Source organism: Microcaecilia unicolor, chromosome 5 (assembly GCF_901765095.1).
Source record: "Microcaecilia unicolor chromosome 5, aMicUni1.1, whole genome shotgun sequence".
NCBI lineage: Eukaryota > Metazoa > Chordata > Amphibia > Gymnophiona > Siphonopidae > Microcaecilia > Microcaecilia unicolor.
Window position 1 is genome coordinate 342,293,654 of NC_044035.1, and position 25,131 is coordinate 342,318,784.

General features: G+C 46.3%; 1 protein-coding gene across 1 annotated transcript; it reads left to right on the forward strand.

The window, feature by feature from the left end:
- The first annotated feature begins 4,027 nt into the window (after nucleotides 1–4,027).
- LOC115469905 (arylamine N-acetyltransferase, pineal gland isozyme NAT-10-like) lies at nucleotides 4,028–23,588 on the forward strand. Its single transcript, XM_030202661.1, is given in 3 exon segments — nucleotides 4,028–4,056; nucleotides 22,656–23,209; nucleotides 23,212–23,588. Coding segments are annotated over 2 exon segments (855 nt in total). The 5' UTR covers nucleotides 4,028–4,056; nucleotides 22,656–22,665; the 3' UTR covers nucleotides 23,523–23,588.
- Nucleotides 23,589–25,131: the final 1,543 nt, after the last annotated feature.

Sequence of the window (25,131 nt, forward strand, 5' to 3'; positions counted from 1 at the left end):
CAGTTTGGTGATGTAAAAATAGACTATCCTTAAGTTCAGAAGCCCCTGCTTGTTGTAGAGATCCAACCTGAAAATCTATTTTCTTTAGGGAAATTATCTAACTGTAAAACTTTAGGGGCCCTTTTACTAAGTGCAGGACGTCAGACTCAGAAACAGAATGAAGCCTTGCGCCGGAAGAAGAGGACCTCGGCTGGCGGGGGTTGGGTCCCCCGCCAGCAAAGGTAGCCAACGACGGCGGCGGGGGAGAGTTGGTGGCGGGAGGGGGGTCAAGAGGGTCATCAGCAGGGGGGTCCAGGGCCAAATCTACAGGGGCCCAGGCCCCCGTGGCCCCACGTAGCTACGCCACTGCCGCACAGAATGTTGCTACTCTTTGGTATTCTACACAGAATGTTGCTACTCTTTGGGATTCCGGAATCTTGCTACTCTTTGGGATTCTGCACAGAATGTTGCTACTCTTTGGGATTCCGGAATCTTCCTACTCTTTGGGATTCTGCACAGAATGTTGCTACTCTTTGTGCTTATCTCTTATTTGTCCTGTTTGTCTGTCCTAATTAGATTGTAAGCTTTGTTGAGCAGGGACTGTCTATTCATGTTCAAGTGTGCAGCACAGCGCTGTGTGCGTCTAATAGTGCTATAGAAATGATAAGTAGTAGTAGTGTTTGGGATTCTGGAATCTTGCTACTCTTTGGGATTCTGCACAGAATGTTGCTACTCTTTGGGATTCCGGAATCTTGCTACTTTTTGTCCTTATCCCTTATGTGTGCTGTTTGTCCTGATTAAATTGTAAGCTCTGTTGAGCAGGGACTGTCTCTTCATGTTCAAGTGTACAGTGCTGCGTACGTCTAGTAGCGCTATAGAAATGATAGTAGTAGTAGTAGTGTTTGGGATTCTGGAATCCCAAAGAGTAGCAAGATTCCAGAATCGCAAACACTACTACTACATACGTGCAGGTCGTCAGACTCACACAAACAGAAGCCTGCACAGCCTTCTACATGGAATGTTGCTAGTGGAATAGCAACATTCCATGTAGAATCTCCAATAGTATCTATTTTATTTTTGTTACATTTGTACCCTGTGCTTTCCCACTCATGGCAGGCTCAGTGCGGCTTACATGGGGCAATGGAGGGTTAAGTGACTTGTCCAGAGTCACAAGGAGCTGCCTGTGCCTGAAGTGGGAATCAAACTCAGTTCCTCAGTTCCCCAGGACCAAAGTCCACCACCCTAACCACTAGGCCACTCCTCCACTGTTGCTACTATTTGAGATTCTACATGGAATGTTGCTATTCCACTAGCAACATTCCATGTAGAAGTCGGCCCTTGCAGATCACCAATGTGGCCGCGCAGGCTTCTGTGAGTCTGACGTCCTGCAAGTACGTGCAGGTCGTCAGACTCACAGAAACAGAAGCCTGCGCAGCCTTCTACATGGAATGTTGCTAGTGGCTAGTGGAATAGCAACATTCCATGTAGAATCTCCAACAGTAGCAACATTCCATGTAGAATCTCCAATAGTATCTATTTTATTTTTGTTACATTTGTACCCTGCGCTTTCCTACTCATGGCAGGCTCATGGGGCAATGGAGGGTTAAGTGACTTGCCCAGAGTCACAAGGAGCTGCCTGTGCCTGAAGTGGGAATCGAACTCAGTTCCTCAGGACCAAAGTCCACCACCCTAACCACTAGGCCACTCGTTCACTCCGAGACCAAATTTTAGCAGTCGAACATGTCGTACCCAATTTCTCTGCCAAAGATGTTTCAAATTTATGAATTTGTAAAATTATGTGCCACAAAAAAAAAATAGAATTGAGATTTGAATTATCTTTCCAATGCATAAGAACCATTTTCAGTGCAGTCGCAAGTAAGATGTTCAGTCATTTTTGTTGGGAAATATCTAGCTGGTCCTGAACTAACACTGATCCAAACATAATAATAGAAGGTGAAATTGAGCATTGTATAGGGAGAATATTTGTTATGAATGTCCATTCAGGGACTCCTGAGGCAGGCCTGAGCGGCCGAAACACGACTCGTGTCGAGTCCAGTTTTTTAAGAATAAACTCTTGCTGTGAACTTTTTTCTGAGTCCAGTAGAAGTTTGTTTGGCGTCATCCATCTTGTCACCTTCGCTGTGTTCTTTTCTTGGGTTTTCCATTGCGGAGGTCCGCTTTCTTCTGTGTTTGCCGTTGTCCATACTTGGCACCAAAAATCTTGTTAGTCTACATTCAAAAATCATGTGGAGTAGGGTGCCAGTATGAGAGCGACAAGACCAACATTTATTATTGGCAGAAAGACCAGCTGAAGACTTTTCTTTGAATCAATCATATCGAACAGAATCTATAAGAGTAGGGTAGGTGTTAAAATCTAGGTTAAACTGTATTTAATTTGTATTTAATTTAGATAACTGTGTTTTATTAGTTATGTTCCTATTATTTTGTTGGTTTGCTGTGCTTTCCTATTATTGACTGGCGTTCCTATTTGTTTGGTTATGAGATGTATTTTTTTTTTTATGTAAACCATTCTGTTTTGTAATTGCAATAAGAAACGGTATATAAAAGGAATAAATAGTAACATAGTAACATAGTAGATGACGGCAGAAAAAGATCTGCACGGTCCATCCAGTCTTCCCAACAAGATAACTCATATTTTTGATTTGTACCTGTGCTCTTCAGGGCACAGACCATATAAGTCTGCCCAGCACTATCCCCACCTCCCAACCACCAGCCCCTCCTCCCAACCACCGGATCTGGCACAGACCGTATAAGTCTGCCCAGCATTATCCCTGCCTCCCAACCACCAGCCCCGTCTCCCAACCACCGGCTCTGGCACAGACCGTATAAGTCTGCCCAGCACTATCCCCGCCTCCCACCACCGGCTCTGGCACAGACCGTATAAGTCTGCCCAGCACTATCCCCACCTCCCAACCACCAGCCCCGCCTCCCACCACCGGCTCTGGCACAGACTGTATAAGTCTGCCCAGCACTATCCCTGCCTCCCACCACCGGCTCTGGCACAGACCGTATAAGTCTGCCCAGTACTATCCCTGCCTCCCAACCACCAGCCCCGCCTCCCGATCTTGACTAAGCTCTTGAGGATCCATTCCTTCGGCACAGGATTCCTTTATGCTTATCCCACCCATGTTTGAATTCCGTTACTGTTTTCATTTCCACCACCTCCCGTGGGAGGGCATTCTAAGCATCCACTACTCTCTCCGTGAAAAAATGATAAATGATGATCTTATGAAGAGTCCAAATCACTCTAAGACGGAAAAAATATAAAGAAGTTGTTTTTGTATTTGGGTTAGAAGACAACATTGAAATCAAGAGATTGGGCAGCAGAGGGGGAAAAAAACCAAGAAGACACTGAGGGCAAAGATAAACCGAAGTGGACGAAAAAACCCCTGATTTTTATTGAGTTAATATATTAAGTGAGCAAATAAACCATTTTCAGCTGACATTAAAAAAAAAGACTAATTATAAACCCAGAGAAATGTTTAGAGCAGTTAATGGTTTATGAGGCGTTCGGCAGACTACTGGTCAGGTTAGGGTCCAACAGGGAGATTCAGAAAAAATGGCATAATGTTTTGTGCAAAGTGGAAGATCTCAAAGGTGAGGGGTGTATAAATTTGAGTCCAGCAAATTTGAGTTAATTGAGCTCAACCTTTTCTCAAAGAGAAGGGGATTAAGCTGTGGTGAGAAATTAAATTAAGGCAGGGAATAGGCCTGAAGGTGGTTGAATTTTAACCATTCATGTTAGGGAAATTGAGGGATATGATTAGGTCAATTAAAGACTCCTTTTGTTCTTTAGGCCCTGTTCCAGCAAAACTGTTTCAGTTCTGTTCGGAGAGTATGCTGATTTGGTAACTCCTATTTTGAAAAAGGAAGGGTTAGATGAGAAAGGAAGCAGTAAATCAATTTTTCAGAGGATCATAATTTGCTAGACTTTGCACAAGCTGGATTTTGGAGTTCTTCTCCTTGTTGCTCGGATACGACTGTTGCCTTCCTTCCAAGGGGGCTCCTTTGGCATGAGTATCTTCTGCTGCTTCTTTTACTACTCTCGGGACAGGGGTACGTAATTTTTCTTTTTCTCAGGATGTTTGTTTTACGTCCTATGGCTTCAGTTCCTTTTTATAGTGTCTAACTCTGTTCCATTTTGGTAGCCTGGTGGTTCGGATATTCGAATCCTTTTCTGCTGATCAGTTTTTTGCTGTGTGTATAGCTTTGTTGATTTTTCAAACTTCTGCATTCTTCTTTTCTCCCCCACCCCCCCTTTTGGGAAACTGTTTTGCTACATCCCATTAGTCTGGACTGGTCTGGTATAGATGACAAGGAAGGAAAAATTATGTTCTTTCCTGATGAACAATCCATGACCATCTAAACTTCAGAAAATCACTAAAAATCAACCTCTTCAAAAAGGCTTACCCCACCGATCCAACGTAAATCCCCACACCCAGCAACACAACACAACTAATGATCGTACTGGACAATACACAATCTTCATTCCCTTCGACCTTCACGGTGCCTGACACACACCTACTTCATTCGACCACAATTCAGCCACGGTTATTCAACCGACTGGCGAACGCCTTTACGGTACCATGTAAGCCACATTGAGCCTGCAAATAGGTGGGAAAATGTGGGGTACAAATGTAACAAATAAAAATAAGACATTATTGATGGCAATGCTGGGTTAAGTCTATCTTCATCTGAATAAGGCAGAGAGACACCAAGCATTGCCTATCTCAGAGAAAGAGATTTATCACCACAATGAGTGAGCTTGTAGGCTGAGTGAGGTTTTTCTTGAGGGCTCCAGCCATGTCTAACACCAATTCTGGCAGATGTACGTTCCAACAACTGGCATATTTTAATCAATAAATAGAAAATACTATTCCCTTTTTTTCACCTTTATTGTCTGATCATTTGGTTCCTGCTTTCCTGTGTTAAAGTTTTCTAGGGTCTCCTTGTCCATTTGGCATTTCTTCTCTCTCCATATCATAAGTACATAAGTAGTGCCATACTGGGAAAGACCAAAGGTCCATCTAGCCCAGCATCCTGTCACCGACAGTGGCCAATCCAGGTCAAGGGCACCTGGCACGCTCCCTAAACGTAAAAACATTCCAGACAAGTTATACCTAAAAATGCGGAATTTTTCCAAGTCCATTTAATAGCGGTCTATGGACTTGTCCTTTAGGAATCTATCTAACCCCTTTTTAAACTCCGTCAAGCTAACCGCCCGTACCACGTTCTCCGGCAACGAATTCCAGAGTCTAATTACACGTTGGGTGAAGAAAAATTTTCTCCGATTCGTTTTAAATTTACCACACTGTAGCTTCAACTCATGCCCTCTAGTCCTAGTATTTTTGGATAGCGTGAACAGTCGCTTCACATCCACCCGATCCATTCCACTCATTATTTTATACACTTCTATCATATCTCCCCTCAGCCGTCTCTTCTCCAAGCTGAAAAGCCCTAGCCTTCTCAGCCTCTCTTCATAGGAAAGTCGTCCCATCCCCTCTATCATTTTCGTCGCCCTTCGCTGTACCTTTTCCAATTCTACTATATCTTTTTTGAGATACGGAGACCAGTACTGAACACTACTCCAGGTGCGGTCGCACCATGGAGCGATACAACGGCATTATAACATCCGCACACCTGGACTCCATACCCTTCCTAATAACACCCAACATTCTATTCGCTTTCCTAGCCGCAGCAGCACACTGAGCAGAAGGTTTCAGCGTATCATCGACGACGACACCCAGATCCCTTTCTTGATCCGTAACTCCTAACGTGGAACCTTGCAAGACGTAGCTATAATTCGGGTTCCTCTTACCCACATGCATCACTTTGCACTTGTCAACATTGAACTTCATCTGCCACTTGCACGCCCATTCTCCCAGTCTCGCAAGGTCCTCCTGTAATCGTTCACATTCCTCCTGCGACTTGACGACCCTGAATAATTTTGTGTCATCGGCGAATTTAATTACCTCACTAGTTATTCCCATCTCTAGGTCATTTATAAATACATTAAAAAGCAACGGACCCAGCACAGACCCCTGCGGGACCCCACTAACTACCCTCCTCCACTGAGAATACTGGCCACGCAATCCTACTCTCTGCTTCCTATCTTTCAACCAGTTCTTAATCCATAATAGTACCCTACCTCCGATTCCATGACTCTGCAATTTCTTCAGGAGTCTTTCGTGCGGCACTTTGTCAAACGCCTTCTGAAAATCCAGATATACAATATCAACCGGCTCCCCATTGTCCACATGTTTGCTTACCCCCTCAAAAAAAATGCATTAGATTGGTGAGGCAAGACTTCCCTTCACTAAATCCGTGCTGACTTTGTCTCATCAGTCCATGTTTTTGTATATGCTCTGCAATTTTATTCTTAATAATATCCACCATTCATCTTCTCTCTGCATCCCTACCTGTCCTGCTCAGCATCTCCCCTCTGTGTCCCTGCCATTATCCTTCTGTCATGTTGAGCATCAGAAGCGGAGCCAGGTTGACGGCGTGGGGGGGAGCAAGAGTGACGCAAGAGCGGACTTCCGCCGGTGCAAGAGCATATTTTCAATGCAACACATTGAAAAAAATAGGCGCCAGCACCAGCAGAACTCCATTTGGGGGAGCGGCACCCCCCCCCGGCTATGCCACTGTTGAGCATCACCCCTCTGTGTCCGTATCTCCCCTTCTATCCAGTATCACTCTCCTGTGTCCCTATCCTCCTCACATATCCAGCATTACTCCTCTGTGTCTATTGCCTCATGTATAAACGTATATTGTAAGCCCATTAGGGACAGAGAAAGTACCTGCATATATGTAAATTGCTTTGGTTGTACCACAGAAAGGTGGTATATCAAATGCATTACCCCTATCCTGCAGCTGAATTTTGCAAAAACAGGTACTAAATATTTATAGTACATTGGGGTGTAGCCTTTTATTTATTTATTTGTTGCATTTGCATCCCACATTTCCCCACCTATTTGCAGGCTCAATGTGGCTTACAATATTCCGCCCTGGTTATTGCCATAGCAGAGTAAAGATACAATTAATAATTACAGAAGAATATATGTAACAAATGAGATAGAGCATTAGTTATAACGGGCTCAATAATAAAATGACAGTTAAAGTTGTAATGCACTAAAGTTCAGGTGATGGGTCATTGTGGTATGTCCTATTGAAGAGGTAAGTCTTCAGTGATTTCCGAAAGTTGATTAGGTCGCCTATTATTTTCACATCAAATGGTAATGCATTCCAGAGCTGCGTTCCTATGTAGGAAAAACTGGATGCATGTGTTAATTTATATTTTAGTTGTTTGCAGCTAGGGAAGTGAAGATTTAGGAGTGTGCGCAAAGATCTTTTAGTGTTCCTGGGTGGTAGGTCAATAAGGTCTGACATGTAGACCGGAGCATCTCCATAAATAACTTTATGAATCAGGGTGCAAACCTTGAACGTGATACGTTCCCTAAGTGGAAGCCGATGCAATTTTTCTCTTAAGGGTGCGGCACTTTCGAATTTTGTTTTTCCAAATATTTATTTATTTATTGCGTTTGTACCCCACATTATCCCACCTATTTGCAGGCTCAATGTGGCTTACAGAGTGTTGTTATGACATAGTCATGACAGGATCTTAGATACAATCAAACATATAAATGGCGAGTGTCGTACTCACTCGCAAATGCGCAGTAGAGACCCTCTGTGCCCCGCCCCCACGTCAATACGTGATGACGGGGGCGGAACAGAGAGGGTCTCTACTGCGCATTTGCGAGGGACGAAACCGCCGTCGCTAACGCTCCCCCCACCCGGAGTCGCCGCCGCCGCCACCCACCCTCCACCCGGCCGGGCCCTCGCTCCGCTATTGAAACAGCGAGGGAACGCAACACACAGCTCTGTCGAGCTGCTGTCCTTCCTTCTTCTTCTCTGCCTATGTCCCTCCCTCGACGACGTTACATCACACGAGGGCAGGACACAGGCAGAGATGAAGAAGGAAGGCCGACGGCAGCTCAGTAGAGCTGTGTGCTGCGTTCCCTCGCTGTTTCAATAGCGGAGCGAGGGCCCGGCCGGGTGGAGGGGTGGCGGCAACTCGGGGGGGGGGGGCCTTGCAGCGGCGACGGGAAGGGGCTTTCAACCCCCCCTTTCCTATACTAGCCCGTTTTTACGGGCTCTATGGCTAGTCAGTAATAAGCAGAGATTGGGTGAGGAATTAGTGAAGAAGGTATTAGATAGGGTAGTGTCCGAGGTGAATTTTGATATCTGGGTGGGTTGGTGTGGTGATTATGTGTCGTCAAGGGTTCTCTTTGTAGGCTTTGTTGAAGAGGTGTGTCTTCAAAGATTTGCGAAAGTTAATTAGATCATCCACGGTTTTCAGGGCTGTGGGTAGTGCGTTCCATAGCTGTGTACTCCTGTATGAGTCCGGCTGCAGTGTTTTGGGCTGTTCGAAGTTTCTTGATGATTTGTTCTTTACAGCCAGCGTAAAGTGCATTGCAGTAATCTAGGTGACTTAGCACCAGTGATTGTACCAGACTGCGGAATATGTCCCTTGGGAAGGAAGGTCTTATTCTTTTGAGTTTCCACATTGAGTGGAACATTTTCTTTGTTACGTTCTTCGCATGGCTTTCCAATGTGAGACAGGTAGGGAGAAGTTTGGTGTGGTTATCGTAGTAGTTTTATTTATATTATATTGTGATGATAGGATGAGACTATTGTGTTTTTTTCGGCATTAAGTTTCAATTGAAATGCATCCGCCCAAGAGTTCATAATTTCGAAGCTCTGGTAAATGTTATTAGTGATTTCATTTTCCTTCCTTCCTTCCCCAATCAATGCCCCCTCCTCCATTCTCCAGACCTAACTGCGTCAGCGCTGTGTTGTGCCCTGGGTCCAATAGCCTTCAATAGATGGGGAATCCAAACCCTGATTTCCCCTGAGCTACAGAATATAGAACTGTAGCCTGGGCCAATGGCTTGACCTACTGAAACACTTTATAACTAACCATTGGGGCTGTTATCAGTTCCTTGGGAAAAGAAGTATACTGTTATCTTCTGGTTCTGTTCCCAGGCACAGTACAGCCAGGACTACCATGATTCACTGAAGCAAACACTGATCTGTTTAAGTGTTGCAGGAGTCTGAATTAAAAGATAAAGCAAAATTATAGTGCCATCTAGTGGGTTGATATAGTATTTCACTATAAGGCTTCAGGTGTAAAATGAGGAAAACCTGTCCAAAGTAAGGGTTAATTACAGGAGCGTACTCATGGGGACTGGGAAATTGACATTTGAAGTGCCCACTCATTCTTCTCTTCCTGCCTAGACTTCTTGAAGAGCAAGAAGAAAAAAAAAACTGCCTTGAAAATTATGACAAAAATTAATTTTTGACTTAGCAGTGGTTCCCTGCCCCCTTTCTCTTCATCCCAGTTTGAACCAGGCTAAGATCTAATGTAATTATTTACACTTCCTGCTGAATCCTCCCCCCCCCCTTGATTTCATATTCTTCCTGTTTCCCCCATAACACACTCAAGTCATTGCAGTGCAACCTGACTCCCTTCTTTACATTACAACCATGTGCCCTGTCTCTGATCACCTCCTAGATGTTACTCCCACACAATGATCTCCCCTCTGAAATCTGAACCCTGCCTTAGAAGTATCTCCAGGTCCCAGCCAAACTGGATGTCTCACCCTAACAATCGTACTGGGACAAGTTCCCTATGAGGAAAGGCTTTAGAGGCTCTTCAGCTTAGAGAAGAGACCGCTGAGAAGAGATATGATAGAGGTCTATAAAATACTGAATGGGGCAGGTAGATGTGAATCATTTGTTTACTTTTTCCAAAAGTACAAGGACTGGGGGGCATGCAATGAAGCTACTGAGTAGTACTTTTAAAACAAACTGGAGAAAATATTTCTTCTCTTGACGTAATTAAAGTCTGGAATTCATTGACAGAGAATGTTGTAAAAGTGGTTAGGGTTTAAAAAAGGCAGGGCTTTTTTTGTGCTAGTATGCCGGCCTCTCTCAATCGCTGCACCCTTCGCTCTGCTGAATCCGAAGCTAGCAACCTTTCTATCGCTTTGCTAGCAGGCAGTGGAGAAGGAGGATGGGCTGGGGAAGAAGAATCGCTGGCCATGGGAGAGGGGAGGGCTGGGGAGAGAGGAGAATCGCTGGACATCGATGGGAGGGGAGGGCAGGGGAGAGAGGAGAATCGCTGGACATCATGGGAGGGGAGGGCAGGGAAGAGAGAATTGCTGGACATCGATGGGAGGGGAGGGTAGGGCAGGGAGGAGAGAATTGCTGGACATAGAGGGGAGAGAGGAGAATCACTGGACATGGATGGGAGGGGAGGGCAGGGAAGAGAGGATTGCTGGACATTGATGGGAGGGCAGAGCAGGGGAGAGAGGAGAATCACTGGACATGGATGGGAGGGGAGGGCAGGGAAGAGAGAATTGCTGGACATGGATGGGAGGGGAGGGCAGGGGGGAGAGAGGAGAATCGCTGGACATGGATGGGAGGGGAGGGCAGGGGAGAGAGGAGACATGCTGGACATGGATGGAGGGGAGGGAAGAGAGGAAGGAGATGCACATGGATGGGAGGGCATGGAAGAGAGGAGAAATGCTGGAAATGGATGGAGAGGAGAGCAGGAGATAGAGGAGAATGGCTGGACATGGATGGATAGAGAGGTAGGCAGGGAGAGAGGAGAAATGCTGGACTTGGATGGAGGAGAGGGGAGAGAGAATTATTGCTTTATATGGATACAGGGGAGGGAAGAGAGGAGAAATTCTGGACATGGATGGAGGGGAGCAGAGAGGAGAAGTGCTGGACATGGATGGAGGGTAGAAAAGAAAAAAGAAGAAGATGCACATGGATGGAGATGAGGGAAAGGGAAGAGAGGAGAAAAACTGCACATGGATGGAGAAAATAGGCAAAAGCTGGATCCACGTCATACCTCCTCCAGTCAATTCCACGGATGAGGACCCAGCTTTTAATTATGGATGTATGGCAAGAAATGAAGAAGAAAGGAGGAAAGTAAAGAAATAAATGGAAAGGAAGCCCTGGAAACGGAGTTAAGGAAACGCTGAGTGGGAATCACTAGCATGTTTTTTTTTTGTTACATTTGTACCCCGCGCTTTCCCACTCATGGCAGGCTCAATGCGGCTTACATGGGGCAATGGAGGGTTAAGTGACTTGCCCAGAGTCACAAGGAGCTGCCTGTGCCTGAAGTGGGAATTGAACTCAGTTCCTCAGGACCAAAGTCCACCACCCTAACCACTAGGCCACTAAATGAAGATCAAAAGATCAAAAGATAAAATACCCACATTAAACTCAATTACCCAACAATCTCTGGCATAACCTACTTTTAAATTTATGACTATAGGTTACCTAGAATGGGGTCATTCTGAAATCGATTGGCAACTTATTCCAAGCAGTTGGAGTGGCAGCACTAATTGACCATTCAAGAGTAGCCTTTGGGTGAAAATCTTTTGGCAGGGGCAGCCTCAATCTATATACATCAATTGTTTGCGAAATATGCTAGGGAACAGCACTAAGGGCCTCCAGAACTGTGATAGCAAATGGATCTTTATTGGACCGAGTATGTGTGTGGAGGGGGGGGGGGGGGAGGGGGGTCTGCAAGCCTGAAGCCTCAGCTACAGTGCAGACTCTGGACCCAAAAGATCCTTTGGACATAGAAACACAACGGCAGATAAAGGCCATATGACCCATCCAGTCTGCCCATCCTCTGTAACCCCTAATTCTTCCTGTTCCTAAGCGATCCCACATGCTTATCCCATGCCTTTTTACATTCTGGAAGAGTCCTCGACTCCACCACCCTTTCTGTGAAATAATACTTCCTTAGGTTATTCCTAAGCCTATTCCCATTATGACATCACAATATGAGCTCTGGTTACCAGAGACTGAAACTCTTCACACTAAGGGAGGAAAGTAAGCCAAGAATAGGACAATTGAGCCATTGTGACATCACTGATGAGGTTGGCTCTTAGGCATTGGTGGAATAGAAACATAGAAACATGACGGAAGATAAAGGTCATATGACCCATCCAGTCTGCCCATCTTCTGTAACCCTTAATTCTTCCTGTTCCTAAGCGATCCCACATGCTTATCCCATGCCTTTTTAAATTCTGGAACAGTCCTCGACTCCACCACCTCCACCGGGAGGCCATTCCACGCCTCCACCACCCTTTCTGTGAAATAATACTTCCTTAGGTTATTCCTAAGCCTATTCCCATTATGACATCACAATATGAGCTCTGGTTACCAGAGACTGAAACTCTTCACACTAAGGGAGGAAAGTAAGCCAAGAATAGGACAATTGAGCCATTGTGACATCACTGATGAGGTTGGCTCTTAGGCATTGGTGGAATAGAAACATAGAAACATGACGGAAGATAAAGGTCATATGACCCATCCAGTCTGCCCATCTTCTGTAACCCTTAATTCTTCCTGTTCCTAAGCGATCCCACATGCTTATCCCATGCCTTTTTAAATTCTGGAACAGTCCTCGACTCCACCACCTCCACCGGGAGGCCATTCCACGCCTCCACCACCCTTTCTGTGAAATAATACATCCTTAGGTTACTCCTAAGCCTTTTCCCTCTTAACTTTGTCATATGCCCCCTCATTCCAGAGCTCTCCTTTGTTTGAAAAAGGCTCTCTTCCTATACATAAATGCCCTTGAGATATCTAAACATTTCTATCGTGTCTCCTCTCTCCCTCCTCTCTTCCAGCGTATACATGTTGAGCTTCATAAGCCTGTCCCTATAATTTTTGCATTCAAGACCGCTTACTAATTTCGTAGCCACCCTCTGAATCGACTCCATCTTGTTTATATCTTTCCGTAGGTGCGGTCTCCAGAACTGCACGCAGTACTCCAAATGAGGCCTCACCAGAGACTTATACAACGGCACTATCACCTCCTTTTTCCTGCTGGTCATGCCTCTCTTTATGCACCCAAGCATCCTTCTGGCTTTGACCGTCGCTTTTTCTACCTGTTTGGAAGCTTTAAGGTCATCAGACACAATCACCCCCAGGTCCCGTTCTTCCTTCGCACACTGAAGCACTTCACCCCCTATACCGTACCGTTCCCTCGGATTCTTGCGACCCAAGTGCATGCCCCTGCATTTTTTGGGATTAAACCTTAGTTGCCAAATATCGGTCCATTCCTCTAGCTTCGCTAGGTCCTTCCTCATGTCATTCACACCCTCCAGGGTGTCCACCCTGTTGCAGAGTTTAGTATCATCTGCAAAGAGACAAACCTTACCAGACAGCCCTTCCGCTATATCGCTCACAAAGACGTTAAAAATTTGGATAGCTTTTTTATCAAATGAATTGCGCAGACCCCTGACGCAGGTATATCAGGTCTCCCAATTAAGATCCATTCGCTATCTCAGTTCTGGAAGCCCTTAATGCTGTTCTTTTTTGTTATGCAGTGTTTTGGCTTCCCTCTCTGTCTTTGTTGCAAAATATGCTAAGAGAGATAGAGTTCTACCAAGTTGCTCCAATAGGCACAGGAGGAGTGGCCTAGTGGTTAGGGTGGTGGACTTTGGTCCTGAGGAGCTGAGGAACTGAGTTCGATTCCCACTTCAGGCACAGACAGCTCCTTGTGACTCTGGGCAAGTCACTTAACCCTCCATTGCCCCATGTAAGCCGCATTGAGCCTGCCATGAGTGGGAAAGTGCAGGGTACAAATGTAACAAAAATAAAATAGATACTACTGGAGATTCTACATGGAATGTTGCTATTCCACTAGCAGCAGCATTCCATGTAGAAGGCTGCACAGGCTTCTGTTTCTGGTTCTGTGAGTCTGTCAGACTCACAGAAGCAGAAGCCTGCGCGGCCACATTGGTAATCTGCAAGGGCCGACCCCCAACTTCTACATGGAATGTTGCTAGTGGAGGAGTAGCCTAGTGGTTAGGGTGGTGGACTTTGGTCCTGAGGAACAGTTCGATTCTCACTTCAGGCACAGGCAGCTCCTTGTGACTCTGGGCAAGTCACTTAACCCTCCATTGAGCCTGCCATGAGTGGGAAAGCGCGGGGTACAAACAAAAAAACTTCAAGCTGGTCAGAACTCTGGCTTGTACCAGTAACCAGTGCAGTTTGATTAACAATGGAGTCGCTCTCTCTGATCTGACACCTCCCACAACCAACTATGCAGTGATATTTTGCTGTCCTTGCGTTCATGAAAAGTAACCTACGTCCAAGAGAGCAACAGCCCGTAATGTTTTGTAATTTTGGGGGGGATCTTGCCAGGTATTTGTGACCTGGATTGGCCACTGTTGGAAACAGTGGGCTGGGCTTGACGGACCTTTGGTCTGTCCCAGTGTGGCAATACTTATGTACTTACTAGTAAAAAAGGCCCGTTTCTGACTCAAATGAAACGGGCGCTAGCAAGGTTTTCCTCGTAGTGTGTATGTTTGAGAGAGTGTGTGTGAGAGAGTGACTCTATGAGATAAGAGTGACTGTGCGAGTGTGTGTGTGTGTCAGAGAGAGAGTGAGACTGGGTGCGAGTGTGTCTGTGAGAGAGTGTGTGTGTGTCAGAATGAGTGTGTGCGAGTGCATATGTGAGACACAGTGAGTGTGAGAGAGAGTGTGTTTCAGACAGATACAGTGTGTGTGTGTGAGAGAGAGAGAGTGAGTGTGAGAGTATGTGTGCGATTAGGGTTACCATATGGCTCCAGAAAAAGGAGGACAGATTGAGCCAGTTTGGGTTTTACTTCCATTGCTTTCAATGGAAGCAAAGCCCGGACTGGATTAATGTGTCCTCCTTTTTCTGGAGCCATATGGTAACCCTATGTGCGATACACAGACTGTTTGTGAGACCGAGAGTGTATTAGACCGAGAGTTTGCAGAACCCCCTTCCCCTACCCCCCTGCTCTCCCCTTCCCCCCTGGTCTCCCCTTTCCCCCTTCCCCCCTTCCACCCCCTCTCCCCTTCCACCCCTTTTTGAGTTCCAGAAAGCCCTCCCACTTCTTCCTATCTGAGTTCCAGGATCCCCCCTGCCACTTCTTTCCATCCCCCTCTCCATGTCCCTTTCTCTTCTCCTTTTCCCCCGTTCTTGATTTTGCCATGGTGCGCTAAGGTGACAGACGGATTTATCTTCCTCGCAGAGCACTTACTGTTCCCTTTCAATGCTTCTGGAGAAGGCAGCGTCAGCGCTCACCATCACTGAACACACACAACCACGATTTGTGGCTCCGGTGATGCAGAGAGAAAGCAGGGAGCATCAAACTGGGAATTTTTCTCACCTGAGCAAGGTCTGAGCGCAGCAAGGGACCAATCTTTTCATGCAGAACACATGGCGATATAATGGTACTTTCCCAGTTTGCGACGCCAGCAAAGCGTGTGCTGCTGCACACACAGCAGAGTTACAGTGCTGTAATGCCCCCACCCTTTGCAGCGGCTGCGGGCTCCAGCTTGGCATAGATGGCTGTTACGAAGGGGAGGGTCAGAGAGGGGTGGAATGGGAGGGGGTTCATGAAATGACATAGTGGGGTAATGGTGGTCCTGGAACGACAGAAGGGGGTGGAGGGGTGTGCTTGCTGCGCCATTATGTTTTATTTACGCGGTTCACATTTTCCTTCAGCTGCACTAACTTCCATCTCTGCTACGACTTGGGGGGGGGGGGGCGTCAGGGGTGTCGAGGGCGTCAGGGATCAGCTTTTTGGATGGCACTCCTCCCCCTGCGTAGGTCGCTGTTTGTTGCTGTGTGTTGGGGGGGGGGAGAGGGGGTGGAGGCCCTGCGTAGGTCGCTGTTTGTCTGTGAGCGTCGGAGGGCGGTGGAACTGGCTATTCGCTGAGTGTCATAGCCCCGCCCGCAACGTCATCACATTCTGATGTGAGGGCGGGGCAGACACTCATGGGATCTTGCAACTACAAATTTAGAATGTTAGGGTTGTGAATTGAAGCGGTGCAAAGAAAAGCTTCAAGGATGGTATGGGATTTGCGTTACAAGACGTATGAGGAGAGACTTGCGGACCTGAACATGTATACCCTGGAGGAAAGGAGGAACAGGGGTGATATGATACAGACGTTCAAATATTTGAAAGGTATTAATCCGCAAACGAACCTTTTCCGGAGATGGGAAGGCGGTAGAACGAGAAGGCATGAAATGAGATTGAAGGGGGGCAGACTCAAGAAGAATGTCAGGAAGTATTTTTTCACGGAGAGGGTGGTGGATGCTTGGAATGCCCTCCCGCGGGAGGTGGTGGAGATGAAAACGGTAACGGAATTCAAACATGCATGGAATAAACATAAAGGAATACTGTGCAGAAGGAAGGGATCCTCAGGAGCTTAGCCTAGAATGGGTGGCAGAGCTGGTGGTTGGGAGGTGGGACTAGTGCTGGGCAGACTTATACGGTCTGTGCCGAGGCTGGGGGTTGGGCGGCGGGGATAGTGCTGGGCAGACTTATACGGTCTGTGCCAGAGCCGGTGGTGGGAGGCAGGGATAGTGCTGGGCAGACTTATACGGTCTGTGCCAGAGCTTGTGGTTGGGAGGCGGGACTAGTGCTGGGCAGACATACGGTCTGTGCCGAGGCTGGGGGTTGGGCGGCGGGGATAGTGCTGGGCAGACTTATACGGTCTGTGCCAGAGCCGGTGGTGGGAGGCAGGGATAGTGCTGGGCAGACTTATACGGTCTGTGCCAGAGCTGGTGGTGGGAGGCAGGGATAGGGACAGTACAAATAAAAAAGTAGCACATATGAATTTATCTTCTTGGGCAGACTGGATGGACCGTGCAGGTCTTTTTCTGCCGTCATCTACTATGTTACTATGTTATGTTACTATGTGTGGAAGGGGCGTGGCTGAGGGCGGGTCTATGAGTGAGAGTGAGTGGTGCTGACAGCCTGGAACACTACAGGGCTTCAGTGTTTCCCTGCCACACAGTGAGCTTCAGAACGTTGGAGGTGAGAATTATTTATATAGAATGTATCTCTCTTAGGCTGTCCTCAGAAAGATAGGCCTGGATATAGCAGATTAACACAAGGTTACACAAAACCTTCCTAACCATTGATGCAACATGATTCTTCAATAAAATGATCAGAACCTGGGTTGTAGTACACAAATCCATGTTTTTCTTTCTTTCTTTAGAAAATATGTTTATCGGTGAACCAAACAACAATCAAAGAACATGTAACCAAATAGTTTCCAACGTTCCATCATAAAAATACAAAAGCTGCATAAACACCGAACAACAGAGTGCTGGCCTTACTACTGCCTGCTTGGATCTTTTCTCATTACTCCCCCTCCCCTCCTACCCATCAATGTTTTACTTTCATAGATAAGAAGCTCCACCCATTCTGTCTACTGTTCAACATCAGCTGATAAGCACATGCTGTGACAAAAGTTGTCCTTAGACCTAAGGTCAGAGTAAATCCACAGACAAGAGAGACATAGTTGCCTTAGAATACTTCTAGATATCCTCTTCACTTTACTGGTACAGTTAGCAAGAATTTGAAAACAATTAGCAAGGGCAAGAGAATCCACAAACACAGTACCGAATCTTGCTTGTTGGTAGGCTTCAGAGCTTTCAACCAAGGTTCTACGTGATTAATGAAATACTGCTGGTAGGTAGGTGAAACAGGAACGACACAGAGCTTCACTGGCTCTTTGCTGCCTTGATCTTTTCTATATGTTTTTTTGTTTGTTACATTTGTACCCCGCGCTTTCCCACTCATGGCAGGCTCAATGCGGCTTACATGGGGCAATGGAGGGTTAAGTGACTTGCCCAGAGTCACAAGGAGCTGCCTGTGCCTGAAGTGGGAATTGAACTCAGTTCCTCAGGACCAAAGTCCACCACCCTAACCACTAGGCCACTCCTCCACTGTTGCTACTATTTGAGATTCTACATGGAATGTTGCTATTCCACTAGCAACATTCCATGTAGAGGTCAGCCTTGCAGATCACCAATGTGGCCGCACAGGCTTCTGCTTCTGTGAGTCTGACGTCCTGCACGTATGTGCAGGACGTCAGACTCACAGAAACAGAAGCCTGCGCAGCCTTCTACATGGAATGTACATTTGTTACATTTGTACCCTGCGCTTTCCCACCCATGGCAGGCTCAATGCAGGTTACATGGGGCAATGGAGGGTTAAGTGACTTGCCCAGAGTCACAAGGAGCTGCCTGTGCCTGAAGTGGGAATTGAACTCAGTTCCTCAGTTCCCCAGGACCAAAGTCCACCACCCTAACCACTAGGCCACTCCTCCACTGTTGCTACTATTGGAGATTCTACATGGAATGTTGCTATTCCACTAGCAACATTCCATGTAGAAGTCGACCCTTGCAGATCACCAATGTGGCCACGCCAGTGGCGTAGCCAGAAAGCAATTTTTGGGCGGGCCAACAGGTTGGATGGGTGGGCACTACCCCCCCCCCCCCCCCCACACACACACACACATGGATAGAGTTTTAGACGAGGATATGGGGCTGACCTGAACCATTATAGGAAATTTAAAAAGAGAGAAAGAAATTGGGCTTCAGCAGCTCAAAAAGAAACGGAGAAGCCAGCTAACTTCATTAAGAGCCAGGTACACTCAGCAGAGTCTAGACACTACGGGATATCGCATTAGTAAGTGTCAGGAATCATAACTAGAGCGTTTTTGTTCAACAGCATGACCACCGGTCCCCATCACGATTCAAATGAAAAATAAAACTTAATAGCCTGCCATAAAAATGTGGAAATGCCTGTGGACTTACTGGAGTGTAGCTGAGTTGTTTTGGTACCGTTACTTCTAAAAGCAGTCTGTCTGGGCGCTGCTAAACAAGGCTCCGGTGCACAGGTGGTCACATCATTCACCTCACAGTCTCCGTCTCCCACCCCCGTGGCAGCGCTTGCAATTTGCTACTGGCGCTGCCTGATATCAACTCACAGATGCGGAGCCGACGACCTGCTCCAGGACCTTCCCTCTGCCGCGTGCGTTCTGCCCTGTGTAAACAGGAAGCTGAATCAGCGCGGCAGAGGGAAGGCCCCCAAGCAGGATGTTGCGCCGCGTCTGTCAGCTAAGCTGTCAGGCAGTGCCGGTAGCAAATCGCAAGCGCTGCCACGGGAGTGGGAGATGGAGACTGGAGGAGGCAGCGCCGATAGCGTACAATACAAGCGCTACGGCGGGGGGTGGGAGAGGGTGAGGAGACACGGTGAGGGAGGGACTCTTCAATCTGGATGGGCCTGACTGAAAACTGGGCGGACCTGGGCCCATCCAGGCCCACCCGTAGCTACGCCCCTGGGCCAAGCAGGCTTCTGCTTCTGTGAGCCTAGTCTCTCGGTGGCCCTGGTTACACCAACTGAAACCAGGTGTAAATCCCATCGGACAATTTGAGCTCACATCTACCCAATTGTTTTAGCACTGCACGTATTTTTAAGGAACACCTCTACCCTGCCCGTGCCCCTCCCATGGCCACAATCCCTGTGCAGATCTGTACAGAAACACTTAGGCACTGTTCTGTTACATTGCACAGACTGATCTTACGTTACTACAGCCTTGCTTGGATCTTGTTTCATCTTGGCTGCAGGAGATTGGACTTGTTTTAAACTTGTTCAGAACATTTGCCATTTGGTTGATTGGCTGTCTCTCTAGACCTGCATTTGGTTCTCCTATCCAACTTATAGACTTAGACTCTTCTAAATACTTTGATTGGCGTCTGTTTAAGCCTGGTTACCATCTTGTTGCCTGTCTAGATGTTTGAGAGTTCCACCTCCTGACGCAGCGCTTTGACGAAACAAGCATCTGTTGTCGAGGCTGGATATTTATGCTAACACTATGCTGTATTTGCTCTAATACTGGAAGGAGTTTAAATGGTCCAGTTTACTTTAGAAGAAAAATTTGGTGAGAGACAGAAGTCTCTGGGGGAGGGGGGGGGGGGGGACAGGTGCGGGCCAAATGTGGGGATGGGCGATGGCCCTGCCCCGGGCCTGGCTGTGTCTCTCAGCAGCCCTGATGTGTGGCATGTGGTGATGAAGTACATAAGTACATAAGTAATTCCATACTGGGAAAAGACCAAGGGTCCATCGAGCCCAGCATCCTGTCCACGACAGCGGCCAATCCAGGCCAAGGGCACCTGGCAAGCTTCCCAAACGTACAAACATTCTATACATGTTATTCCTGAAATTGTGGATGTTTCTCAAGTCCATTTAGTAGCGGTTTATGGACTTGTCCTTTAGGAAACCGTCCAACCCCTTTTTAAACTCTGCCAAGCTAACCGCCTTCACCAAGTTGTCCGGCAACGAATTCCAAAGTTTAATTATGCGTTGGGTGAAGAAACATTTTCTCCGATTTGTTTTAAATTTACTACACTGTAGTTTCATCGCATGCCCCCTAGTCCTAGTATTTTTGGAAAGCGTGAACAGACGCTTCACATCCACCTGCTCCACTCCACTCATTATTTTATATACCTCTATCATGTCTCCCCTCAGCCGTCTCTTCTCCAAGCTCCAGATTGAGTGGATTTAGAGCCTTCACTGAATCTAGGAGATACATTTTTGATATTTTGACATTTATTTTATGCCTAGATGTTCACTGATGTATTGAATTTGGACTCCTTGCATTTCCTATTTCATTGTTTAGCCCTCCCCCCCCTTAACCAGGGGAGAGATATGTGAGCAAGTTACTCTCCTCAAAGTGGCAGTGGTGGAGTTTTTACCTTGCTGTGTTTTTTTCTCCCATATGTTGGCTTTTTTTTCTGAAACTGATGATATGATTGTGATCCCATATACATTAGCTTATGAGATGTGCATAATCCTGGAGCTTTGAGATTTCAGGTTTTTTTGTATCCATATGCTGATTGAGGCAAACCTCAAGTTGGGAGACATCTAGCCACTTTTTCATATGTATTATTTTTTGATTGACTGTTGGCTATCTTCGTTTTGAATTGAACTCACAATCTTAGCGGTATGCGATTTCCATCTTTTTCCAAAATTGAAGGAATACCTTCAGGGGCATCTGTTCAACTCGAAGAAGTGGAGAGGACAACTGTGAGCACTGGTTGAAGACACGGGGGGGGGGGGGGGGGGGAATTCCAATAAATGGTGCCCAGTGTTAGGCAATGGGATGATCCGCACTGAGCTAGTATTCTGCGTGGAATGACCTTTACATTTCACACCTAACTTTATGCCTGCCATAGGCTGCTGTAAACACTTGTAAGACGCACAAATGCAGGTATTATATAACGTCACGCCTACTTTCTGGGACTGTCTCGACTAATGCCCCCCCCCCCCCCCCCGGAGTTTCATATTATGAAATTTAGGCATGTATATTGTAGAATAGGGCAAATCCATGTATAACTTCTAATTACTGCTAATTAAGTGCTTGTTAACGTCAATAATTGATTGTTATTGCCTAATTAGATAATTAGTTTATATGCAGATCTTGGATCTGTGCCCAATTTTGGGTGACCTGACTAGAATCCACCAGATGATTTGCAGTTCTTTCAACAATGGCATTCAATTTGCCCATCAGTGGTAGAAATACGTGGAGAATAGTGGATGGAGTAGCCTGAGATGCATAGCATGGCCGCCAAAGGGGGGGGGGGGCAAGGGGCAAAATTCCCCAAGCCCGGCCTCCCAGGGGGGCCTGGCACTGGCAAGCTTCTTCCTGCCTGCCTGCTTCCGGGTCTGTCTCTCTCCTGCTCCTGGTGTGCCTGAAGGACCCGGATGGTTGTATTAACGCAATAACCTAGGTGATGCGGGTTATCGTGTTAATGCAACATTTGGGTCCCGGCACAGAGGTGCAGGAGATGACAGACTGAGGGAGGAGCAGTCAGACACAGGAAGGTAAGGGATTAGGCGGGGCGATGGCCCAAATTTGTGTGTGGGGGTGGGCGGGTGGCAGTGGCCTCCCAAGGGTGGGGGAGTGGGGGCTGTCTGCCCCTGGTGCACGCTGCAAGGGGGTGCAGGGAGGAGCTGTACAGTTGTCGGCTCCGCCGGTTCTCTGCTCCATGACGTTACTTCCTGTTCCGGGTCAGGAACTGTCGGAGCCGACAGCCCCGCGATTGCTCCCTGCACCCCCAGGATGTGATGCACTGGGGGATGGAGGTGATGCACTTGGGGGGGGGGGGGTGCAGCGGTGAACTGCCCTGGGTGGCAGCAGACCTAGGATCTGCCCTGGGCCTGGCTGTGTCTGTCGGCTGCCCTGATGTGTGGCAAGTGGCGGTGATTATGTATGGAGTAACCTAGTGGTTACTTCAGCAGCCTGACAACCTGGGGAACTGGGTTCAATTCCCACTGCAGCTCCTTGTGGCTCTGGGCAAGTCACTTAAACCTCCATTGCCCTTGGGTACACAATAAGTACCTGTATATAATACATAAACTGCTTTGATTGTAACCACAGAAAGATGGTATATCAAGTCTCATCTCCTTTCCCTTAATAAAAGAGCAAGTCTGAAGCATTAATTTTGTTTTTTTAACTCATTACAGTATCTTCATTTAGACAAAAGTCAAGGAGGTGAAGGCATTACTTTTCATTCAATCCCTGTAGGTAAAGCATCACAGGATGGAAAAACCCAGTTCCACAACTCATGAACAATTACATTCATAATAAATTCATAAAACACAGGTTTGAGATCTTACCTAAAATCTATTTTTGATGTAGTCATAAAACCCTTTTAGCTAGATAAATAATTTTAAATGTTTTGTTTTACTGATGTAAAGAGTTAATCACATTTGCATTTCTTGCAGGAGAGACAACATGGATTTGGAAAATTATTTCACCAGAATTCAGTATCATGGAACCCACAAAAGATTAGACTTGGACACATTGACTGAAATCTTGCAGCATCACATTAGAGCTATTCCATATGAAAACCTCAGTATCCACTGCGGAGAAACCATCGAGCTGAGCGTTGAAGCTGCGTACGATAAAATTGTGCGGAAAAACCGTGGTGGGTGGTGCATGGAAAATAATCAGCTATTGGCTTGGGCTCTGAAAACATTGGGGTATGACATCACGATTCTCAGAGGGAATGTCTACATTCCATCCCAAAAGATTTATGACCCTAATATAGTCCACCTCATAATACAAGCCATCGTGGAGGGCAAAACCTATTTGGTTGATGCTGGCTTTGGCATCAATTTACAAATGTGGCAGCCACTGGAGTTGATTTCTAGAAAGGACCAGCCTCAGGTCCCTGGCATCTTTCGTTTAACCGAAGACAATGGAGTTTGGTATCTTGACAAAATAGAAAGGAAACAGTGTATCACCAATCAAAGGTCTCCCAGCTCTGAGCAGCAGGAAAAAGTGGTTACAAAAGACTCTATCTTTTCACCCTTGTGCCTCAAGCCACTGAAGACTTTCAGGATGCTTGTACCCATCTGCAGACGTCGCCAGACTCTCCGTTTAAACGGAAATCTATCTGCTGCCTCCAGTTAAGATCGGGCCTTCGACATTTGGTTGGATGGACACTGACTGAGATAGAATACAATTACCAAGAAAGCATGGATCTAGTGGAAATCACAACTGTTAAGGATGAAGATGTGGAGAGAGTACTAAAGGAGAAATTCAGACTGACTCTAGAGAAAAAGCTGGTATCAATTAACATAGATTAATTGAAACCCTTATTCACACCCTTGTTACTTCTCGCTTGGACTATTGCAATTTACTTCTCACTGGTCTTCCGCTCAATCATTTCTCTCCTCTCCAATCTGTCCAGAATTCTGCAGCTCGACTTATTTTCCGCCAGAATCGCTATGCCCACAGTAGCCCACTCCTCAAGTCTCTTCACTTGCTCCCTGTTCGCTTCCGTATACAGTTCAAACTTCTCTTACTGACCTTTAAATGCATCCGCTCTATGACCCCTCGTTACCTCTCCTCTCTCATTTCTCCCTACATTCCTCCCTGTGAACTCTGTTCTCTGAGCAAGTCTCTCTTGTCGTCCCCCTTCTCCTCCACCGCTAACTCCAGACTTCGCTTCTTTTATCTTGCTGCACCTTATGCCTGGAACCGCCTTCCCGAGCCCATACGTCTAGCTCCATCTCTGCCTGTTTTTAAATCTATGCTGAAGGCTCACCTTTGGCTCCTAGCCACTACCCATTTGTCCTCCTCCCTGTTCCTCTTTACCCTGTAATTCCCTTGCCCGTAATGTCTTGTCTGTCTGTTTTACCTAGATTGTAAGCTCTTTGAGCAGGGACTGTCTCTCTATGTCAAATGTTCAGCGCTGCGTGCGTCTGGTAGCGCTATATAAATGCTATTAGTAGTAGTAGATTAAAAGTAGACAATTTAACCCTAGCTTTAGGGGCCTCTTTCTATTTAACTTATCCTTGCAAATGTGTAATCAAATATCAAGGGCTTAAATACGTCTTTCTCCTTCCCAGAACACTTAAATGCCTTTATATGTCAAAAAAAGTTGGTAACAGTTTGACGTTGGAAATAGAGAGACTGAGAATTAATAGTAATGCTAAGGTTTTGCGTGTAAAGCTATATCTACCTCTTTATCAATTCTTTAAGTTCTCTCCTGAATTTGTAATCTCCCCCTCTTATTATTGTGGTCTAAAGAGGGCATAATACTTTTCCTTTAATTATATTTTTGGCATAAGTTAGATGAAAAATCAACCGAAGCCTTTATTGCTTATACAAGTATTGTACTTGTTGAAATATTGATATAAATAAATAAATAATTAATTTTTAAAAAGTAGACAATTTAGTCCATCTTCTACTGTGCAATTGTTAACCGCACAATGGGCCCTGTTTACTAAGCCACGCTGTACGCGCTCTAGCGTTTTTTGTGCACGCTAATGCTAGAGACACCCAACTTGACATTTCGTTCTTTAGATTGTAAGCTCCTTTGAGCAGGGACCGTCCTTCTTTGTTTATTTTGTACAGCGCTGCGTAACCCTAGTAGCGCTCTAGAAATGTTAAGTAGTAGTAGTACTAGTATATTCCTATGGGTGTCTCGAGTGTTAGCGTGTGCTAATTTTTAGCACGTGTTAAAAATGCTAGCACACCTTACTGTACACAAAATCACTGTATACAAAATTACTAGTTTATTTTTGTTACATTTGTACCCTGTGCTTTCCCACTCATAGCAGCCTCAATGCGGCTTACATATTATATACAGGTACTTATTTGTACCTGGGGAGATGGAGGGTTAGGTGATTTGCCCAGAATCACAAGGAGCTGCATGTGCCTGTAGTGGGAATTGAACCCAGTTCCCCTGGA